The 21,741-nt window shown below is 38.1% G+C and overlaps 1 protein-coding gene across 2 annotated transcripts in view; it reads left to right on the top strand.

Annotated features, from left to right (window-relative positions):
• Positions 1-2,404: 2,404 nt before the first annotated feature.
• AMPH (amphiphysin) overlaps positions 2,405-21,741 on the top strand; it is a 195,941-nt gene continuing 176,604 nt past the window's right edge. For both annotated transcript variants that reach the window (XM_011376691.1, XM_011376690.1), the window contains exon 1: positions 2,405-2,473. In XM_011376691.1, the coding sequence (XP_011374993.1) occupies positions 2,405-2,473 (69 nt within the window). The remainder of the gene's footprint in view (positions 2,474-21,741) is intronic.

The following is a 21,741-nucleotide window of genomic DNA, read 5'->3' as shown; positions in this document are numbered from 1 at the left end:
CTAAAATGAGCAACATGGCAACCTGAAAATGGATACTGGTTTACCTCTCAGTTGGAGTAAAATGATTTAATAACAATTTGCACATGATAACTTTTTAATATGCTCAGCATGTATTCCAAACAGAATTATCAAGAACTGACAAACTTTCCTTTTCTACCCACAACACTGAACTAGATTTGGGTAACTGAATAATAAGAAAGGTTAACCCTTTGCAATTGTATTTTAAAAGATATTCGCTGTGTTCCAAAAGGAGAGACAAAGGCTAATACAGTGGGAACTGATGGCTTGAGGAAGCAGAGGAAAAGTAAACCCACTCCTTGGAACTCTGTCCCTTGTTTGTTAGAGAGGAGGCAGTGATGCCTGCAATGGGAGCTGTAGCCAGGCCCAGCACTGGAGCATATGGGGCTCATAGATAACAGTGAATGTACACTGCTACGCTCCAGAACATTCTGGTGTATTCCAGCATTCTAAGGCTTGTATCCTCATGGTTAAGATCCCAAGGCAGAGCAAAGGTTCTGAAGCCTCTTATTTTAGAGAGCTAACTTAAATTCCTGGCTTCTGAGCTGTCTTTCCTACTGAAAGTTGACCAAGAGAGGAATTTAGTTTCCCATGACTTCACTCTGAAGTGATCTCCTTGCTTACTTAGGATGTTGGAAGTAAGGTTATCAAGTCATCTAGGTTTACCCAGGACTTTCCTGGTTTTAGCACTGAAAGTCCCATGTCCTGGAAAACTCTTCATTCTCAGGTAAACTGGAGTGAATAGTCATCCTAAGGAAACAAGAGTCAGGTGAATAGACTGGGTATTTCAGTAACAAACCATCACAAAATTTAGTGGCTTAAAACAACTATCATGTCCTTTGCTCGCCACTCTGTGCTCTGAGTGGGGTTAAGCTGGGCAGTTCTTCTGCTGGTCTTGATGATTATTTGTGTAACTGTACTCAGCCAGTGGGCTGACTGGAGGCTAGGCTTAGCTGGGAAACAGGGGCATCTGTGCCTTGCTCCCTGTCCAAGTTACCTCGAGGCCTCTCCCTTTCCACGTGGCCTCCCTAAGAGGCTTTTTACAGCAGGGAAACTAAGTTCTACATGGAAGCACAGGGCTCCTCAGAGTGCAAAAGCTGCCTGCCTTCTCAAGGCTTAAGCCTGGAACTGGCAGTGTAATTCCACCATATCTTATTGGTAAAAGCCATTCACAGTGCCATTCTAGAATCAAGGTGAGGGGACTACACAAGAAGTGAATACCGAGGGGCAGGTCATAGGGGGCTACCAATGTAGCAGTCTACTCCAGAGATGCAGTGAGATGTTTATATGGACTGCCAGGTGCCTGATTCACTCTGACCTGTTTGGGGGCCACCTTCCTTGCTCTTCTCACACTCTCAGAGAGAAATAAATATGAATAGTTTGCCCGTTAGTCAGAGCCTTCAAGAGCTCTAGGTAGGTGTAGGACAAGTTTATCCCTATTATTCTTATTTCTGCTTAGCGTGCTGAGGATGGTGCATCCCTGTTGAGGTTGCCAGAAGGTCTGCAAGAAGCAGCAGGTTAGGAGGCCTGGGTTTCACTATGCCGATGTGAGGCAATTAAAGGACCCAACTCTTCTCTTCCAGGTAACACTTCTTGGGGAGTGAGTGCCTATGTCAGGGTTTCTGCTCCGGGCAGGAATTACAGAGATCACCAAAGTACAGCACCCGGCTCAAAGGAACTGACCCTTCTCAATACGGAACCTTCCCACCCAGGCTCCCTTAAAGTTTAAACGAGTTTCAGGATTGGTCTTTCCCTCCTTTCCTCTCTACCATCTCTCTATTGCGTCTCTGCCCCCTGCACTGATCTAGTTTCCCAGTCAGCTTCCCTCCTGGGTCGTGAGGCTCCCTAGGGCAGGGCGAGGCTGGTCACTCTTCTTGAACACACGGATGGCAAAGGGTGCACTCTCCGGCTGGGTGGTCCAGCTGGCACTCGGGGGAGACCAACCTACCCACCTCCACTTCAGAGCAGTTCCAATCCTGTTGGCTTCCACGTCCCCCAGACATTCCCTTCCCTCTTCTCTCCTCTCCCCAACCACCTTAAAAGAGCACCTGAGTTGCCTCCGGGCTCTGGCTCTGCTGCTGGCTTCTCTCCCTTTTTTCTCCCCGCCTCCTCCATCACTGTAGGCACTATTTGGCATTTGACTCCTGGCTCCTTCTCTCTCTTTTTCTCCCCACCCCGCCCCTCGTCGCCGCCAGTGCCGGCGCGTCCTGCCTCCGCTCTACCGCTTTAAGCCCGTTCCCCGCCGCTGCGCCACTCCCAGCGCTCCGCTGCTCGTTGCCGCCTCTCCCGCTCCTCCCGCTCCTCCTCTCTAGGTCCTCCTCCTCCTCCTCGCCGCCGTCAGCCCAGCGCGCGCTCTGCTTCTCGCAGCCTCCGCGGACCCGCAGTCATGGCCGACATCAAGACGGGCATCTTCGCTAAGAACGTCCAGAAACGACTCAACCGCGCGCAGGAAAAGGTCAGAAGCTGGCGGCGAGGCAGGTGGCGGGGACAAGGCGGTTAGGGAAGAGGAGGAAGCTGGGCGACAGCGGTGCGGAGCCGGGCCGGGATCTCGGGGACGCCGTACTCTCCGCCGCGGCGACTGCAGCAAGGCTGCACCAGCGCGGCGGGCGGGGAGCGCGCCGGGAGGCGAGATGCCAGGGGCGCGCGGGCCGGTCCCCGGAGGAGCGGAGTCTGGGGCCTGCCGCTCCCGCACCCCCAGCGCGGCTGGCAGCTCTGCCTGCTTTTCGGGCCGGCGCCGGGCACGAGCAGTCGCAGGTGCGGTGAGTCGCCTGCTGTCCCCGAGCTGAGCGCATCTCCCTTCCGGCGCCCGCTCTCCGCTCGCCCGCAGGCAGCTGGTAGGGACGCGCCTGCAGGTCGGGGCGGGAGATTGCGGCAGCTGTATTTCCTCCGAGGGGATTTCTTGGCTACAGGAGAGCAGCAGACAGGAACATTTTAGCACAGAAGATACCCCCAACATCTGTTTTGATCCATCGGACTGATCGCGAAAAACCAGCAGCTTTAATTCAGAGCCTTGGAGAGAATCCCGGAGTTCAAAACAGATCTACATACACACTTTTTCCTGTCCTTTTTGGTCTCTCTAAGTGTGTCCCTTTTGACGCCAATGCCCTTCTCTGAAAGGTCAAAAATAAATATGACCAGAACCCAATAATTCTCTGCACATTTGTGCACGAAGGAAGGTGTTTTATTGTATTATCATTATTATTTTTTAATCCAAATTGCACGGTTGGGTTCCGTGTTGTTTTACAAGCCTCTCAGTAAATTGGCCAATGTTATTTATTTTCCTCACCCAAAGATGTGCACAAATGGATCCCAGATCCATACCGCACAACCCCAAACAGTTGGAGACATTGTATCGGGCACGGGGCTGGCCTGGCTGCCCTGCGACTGTTCGTCATCAAGATCTCGCAGGCACTGAGGTGCTCATTTGTGTCTGAGCAAAGGACATTATATGGTTGTTTGAGCACTGTACTTGAAAATTAACACCAGCTAATGAGCTTCATGATTTGTATCAGTGGAACTATGTTCTGTCTTTCACGTGGCAAGATTTTCCATCTCTGGGTTATTGGGAGTTTAGCATTTTCCTATTTTACTGGAAGTCAGATTTGTCGCGTTCATTGTGACAGTGAATTTTCCTCTTCAGACCTAGGCTCAGGCTGCCCCTCACTTCCAGCTGACCTGAAGAACTCAGCAGAAGGGGGCTCGGGGGCCTTTTCCTGTCCACAGGCCCAGAGGTGTGGTGGCTGCCTCTGGTCCCTCCCTCTACCCATGCACAGTCTGGATGCATTAAGAGGATTGTATTTCTTTTAATATCTACCCAAGCTCATCCTGAAACAATGTCATCCTCTCCTGCTGCTCCTTCAGCAGCTGAATTAGCAAGGCTTCCTGCCCTGTTCCAGTCCCTAGTTACATGTCCAGAAAGTAGCCAGAATCTATTGGGATATGAGCAAGGTTATGACATAATTTTTTCATACCTCATTTTACGCACTTGTAGGTGTGCCTCCTCCCCTGCAAGCAATTACTTGAATCTTTGGTCTGAAGTCTGAAGCTTTTCATTAAATCCACTTTCCATCTGTGAAGGAATTTAGTGATGTAGTCTGCCTTTTCACATATTATTTCTTAATCTAGGTCACCAGCTGTTAATATGCCAAAAATAAAGGAAAAGACAATGTAATCTGTCTTACAGAACATTCAAGCCCTTATGAATTGTTGAAAACTCACTTTTTCATTATTAAGGTCAGGTGTATATTATGATTGCAGTTATGGTTGATAGTTACTCTTCTGTGAGAATGGGGGTCTAAGAAAGCCTTGTGCAGGTCTTCAACTGACCTGCTTTCTTCCATTGGGAAAGTTGCTGATGAAAAATTCCTGTAGCATCAAGTTTAGGGGATTAAGACACTAAGAGGCTGAGAGTATGGGTTTATGCCCCTGGGTGGGTTCTGTGTCCTTCCTGAGCCTGCAACACAAGGGCAAAGGGCACGTGGGAATCCAGGTAAGGCAGCCCAGTCAAGTCCAAGGAAAGCCACTGAGAATGGAAAGCAGAGTATACTGCAGGCTTCATTAGACATCTCTTCTAGTGATTCCTTCTTTTTGCATCTTTGATCTCTTCCTCTTCTCACAATAACTATGCACCACTTATGTTTTTGAGACCCTTTGCTTTTTTTACGACCAAATTTTCTCAAAAGAGAGTCCACTCCCTTGACTTTCTTATGACCTGTGATCTGCCTAACAACTCATATGCATTTTGGGTCCAAATGCACCACTGAAACTATTCTGAGAGGTGACTTATGGCTTTTTATGAGTTTAAAATACATTTTTTTTTCTTATTGAAAATCCATAAAGGTACATTAGAGACAGAATGAAATACACATATAATATAAAAAGTCCCAACAAATTAGGTCACTGATAATTTCACCACCCAGAGATTTCGCTATCATTTGATGTGTGTCATAGTAGATCTTTTTCCATATGTATGTATTTATACAACTAAAATGCTGGCTTGTACTACAGTAGTCCCTGGTTTTGCTTTCTGTGGTTTCGGTTACCCACGGTCAACTGTGGTCTGAAAATATTAAATGGAAAATCCAGAAATACACAATTCATAAGTTTTATATTGCATACCGTTCTGGGTATCGTGATGAAATTGCACCATCCCACTCCATCTGCCCTTGATATGAATTATCCATTTGTTGAATGCCTCCATGCTCTATATGCTCCCCCACCAGTTAGTCACTTAGTAGCCCTCTCAACTGTCATGGCTTCGCAGTGCTTGTTTTCAAGTAACCTTTATCATCAAAAGGTCCATAGTAGCTTAACACCATGTTAGGACACCGCCATTCACCTCACTTCATCTCATCACTTAGGCATTGCATCATCTCACATCACAGAGTCAGGGTGAGTACAGCACAATAAGATATTCTGAGAGACACCACATTCAATTAACTTTTATTATAGCATATTGTTATAATTGTTCGATTTTGTGATGAGTTATTGTTGTTAATCTCTTACTGTGCATAATTTATAAATTAAACTTTATCATAGGTATGTATGCATAGGAAAATAAATGTAGTATCTGTAGGGTTCACTACTATCTGCAGTTTCAGGCATCCACTGGAGGTCTTGGAAAGTAAAGCTCACAGATAAGAGGGGGAATACTATATATGATTTTGTAATCTGTTTATTTCATTTAATAATCATGAACATTCTTCAATACATATATATTTTCTATCAGCATTTTAAATGACTAAACAGTTGGAATGTATGGATATTATCGAATCCTCTATATTTTGGACAGTTTTTAATGTTCCTGTTTATAAATATAAATTAATGAGAAAAATTACAGGGAAAATATTCACAAACACCCTTAAGTATCTCCTTAGGTAAATTCCTAGAAGAAGAATTACTGTTTCAAAGGTATGCTTATTTTTATTGTAGTTAGATTGCCTTTCAGAAAAATTGAGTTAATTTACATTCTCACCAGCAGTCAATGAGACACTTACCAACATCGGATAATAAAATTTAAAACAATCTTTAGCTATATCATTTAAAAAGCTAATTTCTATTTATTTCATTAGTTTGAATTTTAGAAATAACATTATTTTTTGCATTTTTATTTTTTCATTTATCAGTTACGTGTTTATATATTTGCCCGTTTTGTGTTGCATCTCCATCTTGTTATTTATAAGGACAAAAACCATATTAATCCTTTAGATTGAAAACATTCTTTCTTCCTTTTCTATATACTTCTTAATATTTTTGATGATTTTTATGATATAGAGAATGTTTAAGTTTTATGCATATTTGCTTAAATCTATTGAATGATTTTGTATGTTTTCTCTTTTGTATGCTGAATTAGTCAACACACAGAAGAGAAAACTTGTAAGTATCAGAAAATTAAATTCAAACTGGCTTAAGGAAAAAGGGAATTTAATTGCTAAAAATAAAAATATGGTTTTGCACATGTAAATTTAAATGAGATTTTAATATGTAAATATATATATTAAGCTATATACATGTTTTTATACATATGTATCTGTAAAAATATATGCATAAGTATGCATGTGTATTATATGTATATCAACTCATTTGATTCTATAAGGTAGGTACTATTACCATCCTATTTTATAGATAAGGAAGAGATTAAATAATATGCCCAAGGTCACACAGTAAGAAGTAAAGCCAGAGTTTGAACCCAGGAAGTCTAATGCTTGGGTTCCTTTACACAGTACTGCCTCTTATACTTATGAAAAGAATAGGGGTAGACAAACTTCAGACCTGCATGGAACCAGGGGCTTCACCAGAGATATCAGGGCTCAGGTGCCTTCTCTGCTATGCATCCTGTCAACCGCATTCTTGGACAAGTTCTTTCTTAATGGCAAGACAGCTGCCAGCAGTTCCAGGTAATAGAATGTCTCTACAGAGAACTTTTCTCAATATAGCCCTCATTGCCCCTTGTGCCTGTCCCTGGAAGAAAAAAGTTCTCTCTGGACAAGGGCCAGGACCATGGGTTAGATTAAGTTTGACTCATAAGCTACTATTGAAGCTGGGCTGGAGAAATTCCTCCTGGGTCCTATGGATTGATGGTGGAGGAGGGAGGAAATTTAGAATACAGAAGGGGGAATGGATGCTGCACTGGCAAAATAAAAGGTGTCACTGAGGCATACTTAAAAAAACCTCTGCCTCATGTTTAAATAAATAATTGCATATTTAATAATTTAATATTTCTTTAAAAATTTCCCATTAAATTAATATATGCATAGTTAAATATCAGTAAAAGGCTGTTTATGAAAAATGACAATTCCCTATCCTCTTTCTCCTCAGCTTCCAGTCTTGTTTCCTAGAGGCAGCTATTACTAACCATAATATTCTCAAAAATATGCTTATATAACTACTTCTTGATCTATCCTTTCAAGTTCGGTAAAGATTAGGTAAAGATTTAGCTCTCTTACATTCATCCCTCTAATTCCACATCCTTCATTCAGATAGCAAAAACTGTTGATAGCTGAGGATTATGTTTTAAAAAATTAAAGTATAATTTTTATTGAATAAAATATATGAACCATAAATATTCAGCTTGATGAATTTTTATGTGTATGGATATCTGTATAGCTACCACCCAGGTCAACTTATCGAACATTTCTATCATACCAGATACCCATCATGCCCCATGTCTTTCCTGTTCTTCGTCTTTTTATGTTCATACTTTTGAAATTCTATACTGTCATTTCCCTGGTGAGCATCTTTTCATGTACTTACTAGTAATTTTGATATTTAATTTGTGAAGTGTCCATTAAAATTTTTGCCCATTAAAATCTTTTTGAGTCCCTTGTCATTTTCTTACTTATTTGTAGAAGTTCTTTATATATTCCAGATGTGAGTTCTTTGTCAAACATTTTCTCTCAGAAAGTGACTTTCTTTTTTACTTTCTTAATGATGTTCTTTGATGAGCTGAAGTTTTAAATTTTTATGAAGTGGTATCTGAGATTATTTATATATGACTTTTTGTTTTCTCTGGAGTTATTAATTGCCTTTTTTTCCCATTGCTAATTTTAATGCGAACCATTTTAGAATTGTTTGTATTTTCTTCATCAGATCTGTCAAATGCCTCTCAATATTATTATAAAGGTTCAGTGTATCAGATAATGTGATGGTTCTGTTTTTTCCACCTGAAGAACTCCCTACCTCCCTGCACCCACCACTTTTTGGAGTCTCTCCCTTTTTGTTATGATCTAGGCTGATTTTTTTTCTAGGCTTGCTATGTCCTAGGTCTTTCCTTGCCAGTGTTGGAGTAGAGGAAGGGACTTGAACACTCATCAATTCTATATTCCCAGGTTTTTAAACAGTACCCTATTGTCTGTGTTGTGATCGATCCCCACATTCTAGAGTACTTGGTAGAACTAGGTCCTCAGCCTGAGTGTTCATGTGACTGTGTGGTGAGTATTGGCTACTTCTTTATTGGTTGCCCTGTACCGGCACTTTTTTTGTAGTTTCTCTGTCCTGCTCAGTTGTTTCCATTCTTCTGTCCCCTGTTTTTGCTTCTATAAAGTATATTGAACTCTCTCATCCACTAATAATGCCTCTGCTGTTTTTACCTTTTTTATTCTTTTACTGTCATTACTGTTGGATTTTGGGAGGAGATGAAAATAAACCCGCGGAGTCAGTTTATCTAGAGCCTTTTTACTTAAATATTTAATCTCTCTGAGATTTATTTATTTTTGTCCATCTTCTATTTGTGAAATCCAGTGGCATTTATTTGATCTTAACCTTCCTTGACCTCTATGCAGTATTTAAATCAGTGGAGCACTTTAAACATTTTTTAACATTAATATTTTTTAACATAACTCTAGTAAATAGGGAACTCTTTTGTATGTTAATGATACTAAGCACTGTAAGCATCAGTTTTTTGGCTTTTGTTTTATAAGGGAGTTAAGCTATATAAATTCCAAGGACATGTCCAGTTTGATATTCTTTGTGCCAGTTTATCTGTCCCAAGTGATTATTATAAAAGAGTCTTAGGTGCAATTTTTTTTTCATGCATTATATCTTCTCAACTAAATTATAGGTGCTTGAGAACAAGGACAATATGTCTTGTGAATTGCATGTATTCAGTTAAAATGTGTTCATTTGATTTTCTATGTTCTTGCTTGTTTATATCCCATCCCTGTAAACACATTGTCTTAAAGCATCCTTCCACCTTATTCTTTATTTAACTTCTGTGAAATTGTAAGGGTTTCACTGTGTAGCACCGTTATTTTCATTGTCATTTTGTAAATGTAATACATTGAATATAATATCCTTATGGGATTTGTACATGGTAGAAACTCCATCAATGTTAGATTGAACTGTGCTAAACTGTCATTTTTGTAAGTCAAACATTCAAATGTTGGTAGAGTCATGTGATTCAACCCACTATTGATTGTGTGATATGGCAAGAAAATAATGTAGTCTTCTTCCTTACACCTAATTATATGACATTTGTTTTTGTGGTTTTTTTAAATTTTTTTTGATTGTTGCCTTGCTGATGCTTACATTTGGTTTGTTCTCAAAGAGGACAAATGTGTCTGTGTGCATGTGCTTGTGCGTGTGTGTGTGTGTGTGTGTGTGTGTGTGTAAATAGAATGGGAAGAGGAAGACCCTGTTATATCCAGAAGATTTTTTCCATGCAGCCCTGGTCCTTGTCAGTACAAGAGTAGCTTATATGACTGTATTTACAGCCAAGGACAATTTGGAGACAGTCTCTTAGGCATATCCAGGGATTCCCCTTTTAAGATCTCTGAAGACTTCCTTGTTGCCTGCTTCTAAATTGTACAAGCTTACACCTTCTCTTCCACTAAGATCATTTTCTCTGGCTATATTGGAAACTGCCAAAATTAAAAAAAAAAAAAAAAACCACTTATGAGGACATTCTTGACAACTAAGGTTTCCTTCTTCAAATTTTCTTTTTACACTCAAACACACATATACCTATGCATCATTTTTCATCTAGTAATGAATACAGTAGGGAATCAGAATTGTAAGAACTTAGATTTTAACATTAGTAAAAGTTACTATTCTTTACAATATAGCATAATGTATGTGATTCAGAAGTAATATTATAAAAGTCATCTTCTCAGTGGACCAATACAAATTAAAATCTAAAATGCTCGTATAAACAATATGGCCCACTTTAATACCCATTTGGGGTACAAAATTAGGTCCCATTTATTTGACTATTCAATTAAATTACTTTGACATCCCATCCAATGCATCACGAGAACCTCTTACTCCTCTTGTGATATGTTCAGAAACCCCATGGGGAGTTTCCGTCTCTAAAAGAGTGAGTGGTTTTCATGGTGGCCTTATGGAAAAGGGTCTTAGAAGAGAGTTCAGCATTCACATATCACTCTGTCCCTAGCTGAGCACTAGTAAGTACCAAACAGTGCCCTCACTGATGGTTCTCATGGTTAAGGCATGGGTAGGAAGCCTATCTTCAGGGTCGTCCTCAGCTATGGTCACTCACTGCCACAGCTCCAAATGTATGGGCTCTTTATTAATGGTTTTATTGTTTTCATACTTGCACACATACACACACAGCTTCCCCTGCCCCAAGATTTCCTATGATGCCAGGATTCCCAAGTTAGGGACGTTTTTACCAAACACTCTGCCTAGAGTTATCCATTCCATTCCACTCCACTCTTTTTCATTTTTAAGAGAATGCTCATATGGACATACGAAATTGATTTCAAACCTGTAATTTGAAAAACAGTACCTTAAAGGACCTCTGGCATCTTTTCCAGTAAGATGAATTTCTTTTAGACCATTCAGTCCATCCAATGATGTGTGTATGTGAGTGTGTGTGTGTGTGTTTGTGTATGTGTGGATGTGTGTGTATATGGATGTAGTTGTGTGTATTTGTGTGTGTGTGGATATGAGAGAAAGAGAGAGAGGGGAAGGGAGAGAAAACACACACACACACACACACATGCTTAAGGCTAGCACCGACTTAACTTAATTATGTTGTGGGCATGGACTTGCTTATTTTGCAGGCATTGGTCTTGAATTTAGGAATAATCTGTTCAAAGTGATTTGCATCTTCAAAAGAATCTTAAATTTGCCAGAGACTTTTGTAGCAACAGTCTCTTCTACTTAGTAATAGTTACTAGCAGATGAATGGCATAGGTGGTCCTTAGAAGGGTCACCCATGTTGTGGTAGTACAGTCTCGAAAGTGCGATACCTTTTACACACCCTATAATTCCTCAGTGTCTGAGACATCTGTACAAGAAATCCTGCCTGTTAAACCCCTGTTTCTATAGCAAAATATTAATTTTTTGCTTGCTGTTTAGTGGGTTCTTTTCTGAATCTCTAGGAAAATGATGTCCAGACTTTTCTTTCCAACTCTCTAGGAAACACTTGTGACCAGGCCCACTAGCATTCTGAAACAGTGAGTTGAGACATACGAGGGCTCTCCTGGGGACCTATATTGGCTCGTGCTTGCTCCTGTTAATCATGGAGATGAATCTAAAAATTAAGTACCTCCAGGGCAATGTTTTCTCAAAGTATAGTTTGGAATAACTAGGGAGGGGGTGAGTTAAAATGCAGATTCCTGGGCCTAGTTACAAACTTACCAGAATCCCGTAAGGAAGACTTGGGAATACGCATTTTTAATAAGTTCCTCTGGTAATTCAGAGACATAATTAACTTTGTAAAGCACAATGCTTTAGGGAAGAGGGTTTTGTTGAGCTTGGTGGTGGTTATGAGTTCCTAGGTCCACTTCAGGGTTGTAATCTTAAAAGTAAGGCTTTCTACCACCTATGACTATAAATTTATTTCCAGTGAAATAAAGAGAGGAAGGTGAAAGCGGTGCCCTTATGGAATGCTTTAAAAATACCTATGCTTAAAATAGCCTACTTAAATTTCAAAGAAATCAGCCAGTTTAGTAGAGGCCAAATTGGAGATATTTCATCAAGGACCAAGTGGTTTCCTTATTTTTTATAGCATGGAGGGTTGGGTTTTGTGTAATCGGATTCTGTAAAAAACATGATTTTAGAGTAATGCTGGTGAATTCATCAATCACAAGGTAGAAAGACCTGCCTCAAAAAACTGCTGCACATTTTTGGTAGGTGGCAGAAGGAGACGGGGTGAGTTTGGGAGATTTATTTATAATTACATTCATTTCATCTGTTTTATTATGGAGTGAATAGTAATGAGATCGCTTAATGTGCCTAGTAGGGAATGAAACAAAAATCAAAGGATGATTTTGGTCTCCTATGGAAACAGCTTCATTTTCTAAGAACTAGACCATTAGATTCTAAGTTTAATTTTTTAAAAAAGTACTTTGTCGAAGATTTATGTGTCTGTATTCTTAAAGGATATTGCATTGTAGTTTTCTTGTGATGCCTTTGTCTGTTTTTCCTATCTGAGCTTCAAAGAATGAATTGGGAAGTCGCCCCTCTCCTTCTATATTTTGGAAGAGTTTGTGAGGGATTGGTGTTAATTCTTTTAATAATGGTAGAATTCACCAGTGAAGCAATCTAGGCTTGGGTTTTTATTTGTGAGAAGTTTTTTGTCTGTTAATAAAATCTCTGCTTGTTTGAGATCTCTACAGATTTTCTATTTCTTTTTCTTTTTTCAGTCAATTGTGATACTTTCTAAGAATTTTCTATTTTATCTAGTTTGTTTACTTAATTTGCTATCATACAATTGTTCATAGTATTTCTTTATATTGTAATGTGACTGTATTTCTGTAAGTCGGTGGTGATGTTTTCTGTTCATTCCGGATTTTAATAATTTCAGTCTTCTCTCTTTAGTCTTTAGTCTTCTTTTCTGGTAACTCTACTTAAAGTCTTGTCAATTTTGTTAATCTCTTGAAAGAACCAACTTTTGGTTTCATTGATTTTCTCTATTGTTTTTTTATATTTTCTATTGCATTTATTTCCACTCTTATCTTTATTTCTTCCTTCTGTTTGCTTTGGTTTTAGTTTGCATTTAGTGTTACATGGAAGATTAGATTATTGATTTGACTTTTTTTTTAATAAAGGTGCTTGCAGCTTCAAATTTGTCATTAAGCATTTTTTAGCTGCATTCCATAAGTGTTGGTATTGTGTTTTCATTTATCTCAAAGTATATTCCAGTTTCCTTTATGATTTCTTTTGTCCCTTGGTTGTTTAGAAGTGTGTTGTTTTATTTCCACATATTTGTTGATTTTTCTTGTTTGTGATTTCTAATTTCATTCAATCATAGTTGGATAACATACTTTATGTGATTTAATTCCTTTTAATTTATTGAGGCTTTATAGTCTAACATGTGGTGTATGTTGGAGGATGTTCCACATACACTTGAGAGGAACTGTAACTGTTGAATGGAATGTTTTATATATATTCTATATATGAGTGTTAGGACTACTTAGTTTATAGTGTTGTTCAAGTCTTCTGTTTTCTTATTGATCTTCTATCTAGTTGTTTTATCCATTCTGTCTAGTTGTTTCCTTTTTGAAAGTAAGGCATTTGAGTCTTCAGTTATTGCTGTTGAATTGTCTATTTTTTTAATTCTGTTTGTTTTTGCTTCTTGTATTTTGGCATCTCTTTATTATGTGTATAAATGTTTGTATCTGTTATATCCTCTTTATGAATTTTTTTTGTCATTTTAAAATCTTTCTGTCTAATAACAATTTTTGTCTTAAAGTTTATTTTATCTAATAGTATAGTCACTCCAGCTCTCTTTTGTTCACTATCTGCATGGTGTGTGTGTGTGTGTGTGTGTGTGTGTGTGTGTGTGTGTGTGTGTGTATTCCATTCTATTTGTGTCTTTGAATCTAAATTGTGTACCTTGTAGAAAGCATATAGTTTGATCTTTTAAAAAATCCATCCTGCCAATCTCTGCCTTATAATTGGAGTGTTTATTTAAATTTAACGTAGTTACTAATAAAGTATGATTTATGTCTACCAGTTTTGTTCCTCTAATCTTCATTATTACCTTCTTTGTATTAAATAGATAATTCATAGTGTGCCATTTTAATTCCCTTGTTATTTTGTTTACTATATTTTTTGAATTATTTTTATATTGCTTTCCCTGAGATTAGAGTAAACATCTTAATTTGTAACAATCTAGTTCAGATTAATGCTAATTTCAGTAGTAAACAAAACTTTGTTTCTGCAGATTCCATTTCCTCTCCCCTCCTTTGTGCTGTGATTGTCACACAAATTACATCTTTATATACTATATGTCTATCAGCAAGATTTGCAATTATTGCTTTGTGCACTTGCCTTTTAAATCAGATTAACTTGTAAAGAAAACATACATTTATACTGTATTTTACATTTACCTATGTAGTTACTGCATGTTTCAAAAATATATTTTTTATGAAATGGACTCGATTTGTTGAGCAATAATTAGTTCATTCCCCCATTTTTAAGATGACAGCAATATCATAGTAGGAGATATCCAGTGTTAGCACATTTATTACATATAACTCCAGCTAAAACAAAGTAATATAAATTAGTATTTTTAGTGAATTAGCTAGTCTTTAGCTTTATCGTAAATACATGTACACCTATGCTCTGTTAGACTGTTTGAATTATTGAGAAAAGGTTTCAGACTCCTTGTAATAGTTGTATAGTTCTGTGGTTAGGAGCTATTAGGTATTAAGACAACTTGAAATATATGTAACATTTTATGCTTTTTTTTTTTTTTTTTTGCCCTGAGTCCTCATAGCTTTTATCGGATTCTCAAAAATATCTGTAACCATAAAAAACTTAAGCACTGAGTCTAAAGTATTAAGGAACTCTTTTGGTTTAAACATTTCTATAAACTCTTTGAAGAGCTGAGAGAATAAATTCATTGGCGGACACCAGAACTACTGGCAACGAGGCACCCATTGTGGTTTGTTCTGGTTTTGGTCGTGGTCTTTGCCCCTTGGAGACTCAGATTAACTGGATCCCTCAGGATTTAGCTCGATTATTGTGATTGTTTCAACATGAATGTGTGGCACATGCCCTCCACAGCTCCACGTTCTTCATCTCACACATTTAAAGGAATTATTTTTATTTGTTATTTAAAGGATAATAAAATTTCTTAAATTGATTTAGACTTTAAGACAATGTAGCCTACATCTTTCTAATTGCCCATTTCATGGCAACTAGAGATCCAGATGTAAAGGTGGCCCAAGTAAATGAGTGAATCTCTATCAGAGATGTCTAGGGAAAAGTCTGCATTTATCCCCGGAATACATTAGATGAGACTCTGCAGAGTGTAGGTAAAGAACATCCTTTTTGGGGTAACATAGTAACTCCTTTCACCACTAAAGACCCTGCTTCCTCAGATGAGATAGAAAAATCATCTGCATGTATGTATGTATGTATATATGTATGTATGTGTGTATGTGTATGTGTATGTGACTGCCACTCAGATGGTCATAAAGCATTTCCAGAACCCAGTAGGCTCCCTTATTTCTCTTCCAAGTGAATACTTCTTCTCCTCTGCTTACTTCCTCCCAGGTAGCTACTGTTCTGATCTTATACCCATAAGTTAGTTTTACCTGTTCTGTATCTTTGTATAAATGGCATAATACAGTGTATACTCTTTCAGATCTTTCACTCATCATAATGTGGATGAAATTTATCTAAGTCGTTGAGTGTATGCGTTCATTTTTTTTACTCACCAAAAATGTTACTCTGAATAATATCCCATAATTTATTTATCCATTCTCCAGTTGATAGGCATTGGCTTTTTTCTGATATTTGGCTATTATGAATAAAGCTGCCGTACATATTCTTATACATGTCTTTTGGTAGGCAAAAGCACTAATTTGTCTTGGGTTAATATCTAGGAGTGGAATTACTGATTCATTGGGGGTAAGCATTATTTAGCTTTAGGAGATAGTGGCAAATAGATTTCCAGAGTGGTGTACCAAATTTATGCTCCCATCAATGATTATGATGGTTTAGAAAGCCTGTATCTTAAATTAAGTTATATTTATTCACTGCTACATCCCCATAGGACTCATATTGTTTGATGAATGAATGATTTTATTTTTATACATCCTTCTCTCAAGAACCTGTCAACATATCATTTTTAAATTATGTGGTAGGGGAGTTGTCACCATTTTTAACTCATATGTGCAGAGGAAATGTATAGTTGGTATCTGCATATGTGAGGCGTGGCAGAGAGGAATTTTATGGTGCAAATAGTATCATGGTAGCAATCGTTCTTTGGTGTGCTGTATTCTGCCTCCTTTTCTCTGGGAGCAGTGTCCCTGGCCCATATGAGTGGCTTTTGATGCAAGTATATATGGTTCAATAATTTATATTATGCATCCTTGGGGTTGAGCAAAGCCCAGTGTCATGGTATGCTCCACCTGGTTCAGCCTCACCTTGATTTCTCCTGCACTGTACATTCCTGGCTGAACTAGCCTTCAGTTCTGATTCTCAGCTCTTGCTACAGAGTCACAGGGCCACTGCCACATCAACAAGTCATCTCCTTTAACCTGGTGAGTCTTCTGGCCATACTTCCAAGTAACTATGTCTTCACTATATGAGTATCAAAGGCAGCTTGGGGAATCTCAACTTCAGGGTCACTTTTACCTGGCTGCATTGTGCATCCACAGGGATATAGCCGTGCCCTAGGTTCGTGAGAGGGCAGCCTGAGAAGTGATCTTTCTAGAATGCTCTAGGAGTTGAGGGCTAAAGCTCTCCTTTGCCCTGACATTATCCTCACTCCAAAGGGAGGAGAGGAGAAAATTAGAAGACACTTTTCTTCTGCCTCTTTTTCTCTTCTCCATGGAGAGGAAGTCTGTCCTCTTCATTCTATTGTATCTTCCTGCCACACAGCTTGCCAGGCTGTCATGGTTAAAGGGGTTCTCTTTATCCCACTGTGGAAGCCACACTATGAGCTGGGGCTTTCGTACTTTATTTCTCTCTTTAGCATTTAACATACTGAAGAGAGAAATGAAGGATTGTGAGGAATTTGCACTCAAGGCATCCTAGTTCTTGTGCCCGGTCTAGTTTGCATTAAGATTTGTGTGTTCGTTATTTGTTAGGCACTATTACAAGCGATTTACATTAACTCATTTAACCCTCATAGAAAATCTGTGAAGCAAGTGTTCTTATTATCTCTAGTTTATGGATGAGGAGACTGAATTGCAGAAAGAAAAAGATTAGGCAATTTGTTTGAGATTACTTAGCCAGTTAAGAATGGCATTGGAATTTGCTGTTGGAAATCTGGTTCCAGAGAGCCAACGTTTTCTGAAAACTTTGTAGTGCAATATTCTTTTGATCAGTTCTGGTAATGTTTTTCTGAAGTGTTGAATTGAGAAAATGTCAGGTCTTATGGAGTGGCTGAGAGTGGGGGAAATATATCATGTGGTCTGATACCTGAAAATGTGTCATTCATTGCTTTATGTATTATCATATTTATATCCCTGAGACCTCTCAGTTACCTTCTTCTTAACTTTTGGAGAAGATATTTTTTATATACTGGTTTTTCTTAAAGTGGCGCAAATTAATGTAACAATCATCTGGTTTTGGTTATATAGTAGTTTTATCCCAGTGGCTTAAATTACTTTAATAGATATGATACTCAGAGTATTTGGGATCTGGGAAGGAAGCATTGGTAACTTGGCGTCTTAGTGCCTCAAAAATGAGTTTGAAAAAATCATAAAGAATTATTAAGTATCTGAAATTATTTCATTTCTTAACAAGATGAAAATCCTACAAAATCTTCACAGCTCACTCTAAAGTTGAGCACCAGGAAAAGTAAGAGAAAGATGTGCCACTAAATGTGATCTCACAAATTACGAAAGAGAGAGCAGAACATGGATGTTTGGGCTGTACCAGATTGACAAAGGGAACTTTCTCCCAAGGGGAGAGTTTTCCAATGCCATCAGTGAACTTGTGAATGTTCTATAATTGCTTCCTAGAAACTTGCATATGCTAAGAATGCTGATTTCCTCTTAATTTAAGCTCACCTGAATAACTCCATTTTCATCTTTCCAATGTTTATCCAGATTCTATCTGTTGAAAAGATTGAGCTCTTTAGTCAAGATCTCCTGGGAAGCATGTAAGGTATTTTTATTCTAATTAGTTGGAAGGCAGGCACCTCAGCATCCATGTATATCAAAGGTTAACCTTGAAGTTTGACCCAAGGGTGGTATTTTCACTTGAATTGTGATGCAAATGATCCACTGATATTGTGTCCTCTGCCCGCGGTAGGCTCTGATGATGCTATTAGGGCACTATTTGGAGCTGGCCATGGTACTTTAGAAAGAATGTCTTTGATAAAAGATAAGCTGTGCTGCTAGACTTACAGAAAGATTTTGCTAGGAATTGGAAGCAGTTCAGGATTGTGGGAAGAGATTTTGGAATTAATCACATGTGAGTTTGAATCCCTACCTATTCTCTTCCTAGCGTGTAGTCTTAGGGCAAGTCTCTCTGAATCTTTGTTTCTACTTTGGTAAAATACAGATAATGATGCTGATTTTTCAGACTACAGTTAGAATCTGAGCTAATAATTTAAATATTGTCATAGTATGTAGTATTTCCATAGCATATAAGTGGTAGGTATTTTTATTTTCTTTGGATTTTAGTGTCTTTTTCAAGGTGACAAATTAATGTTATATTTGTATATTTTTAATCTTCTTTCAGAATGGATAGTAAAAATAGGATCTAAGTATGTACTCCACACATCTATTTGAACCAAATGGGGAAGTGCCTTTTTTAAGCAGAGCACCTAGAACATAACACATTTTTTTTTTTTTTTTGGTCACACACAAGAGTGCTAAAGAGTTGACCCAGACCGTAGATGGAGACAAACCATTTGACATCATTTGCCTACCCTCAGGTACTTCACAGGCAGAGCGTGTAGCCCTCATCCTCAGCCATGGGGAAATGGACCCATGGACTCTTGAAAATCCTGATTTCTGTTCATGCAGAGAACTAACTTTAAATTAGACCAAGATAGACATACACTCTCTCTTAAAGTTCCCTATATATCAATGGTTGTGAAGCCCTTTGAGAAAACTGTACAGATTGTAAGGGAGAACTTGATCCTGTGGGTAAAGTAAGATTCAAAAGAAATCAACTTCACCTTCTACTTAGATCCCTTTTGAAACTCTTGTGAAATTTTCACAGTGATGGTAAAAAACAGTCTTGCTAGTGTCTTGTTTGAACTTAAACTCAGAAGAAATGTGGGAAATCAGATGTGTGTTCTCAGACCTGCGTCATTTGTTTAGGCCACTGTTTAAGTTGTGTAGACCAACCCTGTTTGGGATCTATTACATTTAGTATCTAGGCTCATATCTTTTTCTGTGATTCGACTATTTCATGAGTATGATCAAGGTTTTAATCCTATTACCAACATTCATGAAATAAGGAATTAAACTCTGTTCCAGTCCAGTACATAGGAAATATATTTGAGACACCTGTAGACAAGATGAGCTAATCTAGGTGAGCACCATTTGTAGCCAGTGGGCAGAATTCAGCTGCTGGTTTCATTTCTTCTGGGCTGCTGCAAATAATAATTGCAGAGTTATTACACAAGGTAGGGTACAGAAATTGAAAGAATATTTTCTATTGTGGCCATGCCTTCCACAGCAAAGGCTAGAATTTTAGAAATCAGAGCTGTACACAGGGATTAGTCAGATAATCATAGTTTTGTAGAACAATATGATCCTAGGGCCCAGATAAGAGAAGTTTACCTCTTTTAATATTTTTCTTTTATTGTGGTAAGAACACAAGATGAGATCTACCCTCTTAATAAATTTTTAGATATATAATGTTATTAACTATAGGTACAGTGTTGTGCTGCTGATCTTTAGTATTCAATTTGCTTAACTGAAACTCTATGGCCATTAATTAGCAATTCCCCAATTGGCAATCACCATTCCACTCTTTGATTCCATGAATTTCACAAGTTTAGATACCTCACAGGAGTAAAATCATGAAGTCTTTGTTCTTCTGTGACTGGCTTATTTCAGTTAGCATAATGTCTTCAAGAGTCATCCATGTTGTCACATACTGCAGAATTTCCTTATTTCCTTATTTTTTTATAGCTGACCAATATCCCATTGTATGTATATACCACATTTCCTTCATTCATCCATGGATGGACATTTAGGTTGTTTCCACATCTTGATTATTGTGAATAGTGCTACAATGAACAAGAGTGTGTGGACATTTCTTCAAGATTCTGATTTCCATTCTTTTGGATAGATAAGTACCCAGAAATAGGATTGCTGAATCATTGAACCTGATATTCAACCTAACATCTGAGTATTGCCTCCCACAATTCTGGTTTTTTTTTTTTTCCCTTTCTGTTCTCCTATTCTGCTGCTCTGTCATTATATTCCTTGACTTTTTTCTATATGTGATAAGATGAAATTAAATTATATTTTTATTTACTATATTATTGAATATTTAATGTACCCTTTTTAAAATTTATAAAGTTGGTAAAGATAGATGGACTCATGTTTAAAATGTGGCTCTTGCAGTTCATGTTGTGTGGCTAGGGAGAAGTCATTTAGCCTTTGTAAATTTCACTTTCCTCATTTGTAAAATCTATAAAACATTTAAATTAAAGGATTATTGAAAATGTTAGTAAATAATGCAAGTAAAATGTCTAGCACAGAGCCTGAGACAGAGTAAATTCTTCCTACATGGTAGATATTATTTTTAAAATCATGTAAATTAAGCATTTTACGGTTTTCTTAAAATAAAATCTCAGCTAAGTTAGTTTGCATTTTACTTGCATGTGCCCTTTTATGGACTTTTCTGTAAGCCACTGGATCGCTTTTATGTTATGCTATTTCCCCCCTTTCACTGGTTTTTGAACAGAGTAAGTTTTTAGAAAATGATTATGCAATAAATATTTTCAGTCTGATCTATAACTGAGCTTCCTTTTTAAGAAATAGTTACTTTATAATCATGAATGTAATGCATGTTTACTTCTGAAAAGCACCTACAATTTTTTAACGAGGGATAACCACTCTCTAAAGGCACATATACTCTATAGCATATGATCCCAATTTTGTTAAAAAAGAGAGAAGTTTTAAAAATTGAGATTATACAGATCAGAGCTTTAGATCCAGCTTTTTTTGCTCCATATTTTTGCTTCTGTACACTTGTAGAGTGTGGTTTTTATGGCTGTAATAAGGATGGACCATTACTTGAACCAGATTCTTCACTGACTGTGCTCATGGAATTCAAGAGATGGCCTCATACTGTGCCAGATATTTCTGAAAAAACATCCAGAACTGTTCTGCGCCAGTGGCCACTGCTGCTGAATTTGGGTAGGAGAATTTCTGGGTCTCATCAAGCATCAGGAGGATGTCTAGCAGATGTCTCTCAAGTTGGTTTCAAGGGGCTTCATTGGTACTGAGTGAAACATTAATAAAACCTCCATCGAAGAAGAGAGCCCTTGTTCATGCAAAGACGACTGTGCCTTTGTCTTCATGTGTGCAGCACATGTGTTCTTGCTTACTATTAACTGGCACTGAAAATAATTCCTATTTAAGAGTCAAGACTGAAAGCAGGGAGCTGATTTCAGCATTCTGTCTCTCCCTCAGCCTTGTAATTTGATGATTAGCCTCTTCTCACCAGTCATCTTAGCTTTCAAGTGAATGGGTTTGGTGCCAAGAGCCCATGCTCTTTTACCAAAGCTTTGCTTTTGCTCAAAGATTTGCTTTATGAGGATTTAAAATTGACTTGATACAGTAACAAAAAGAGAAAAGCTCATTGAAGCTGCCCATTGTGTTGCTC

The sequence above is a fragment of the Pteropus vampyrus genome, unplaced genomic scaffold (assembly GCF_000151845.1).
Source record: "Pteropus vampyrus isolate Shadow unplaced genomic scaffold, Pvam_2.0 Scaffold302, whole genome shotgun sequence".
Classification (NCBI taxonomy): domain Eukaryota; kingdom Metazoa; phylum Chordata; class Mammalia; order Chiroptera; family Pteropodidae; genus Pteropus; species Pteropus vampyrus.
This window is presented reverse-complemented; position numbering and strand designations above follow the sequence as displayed.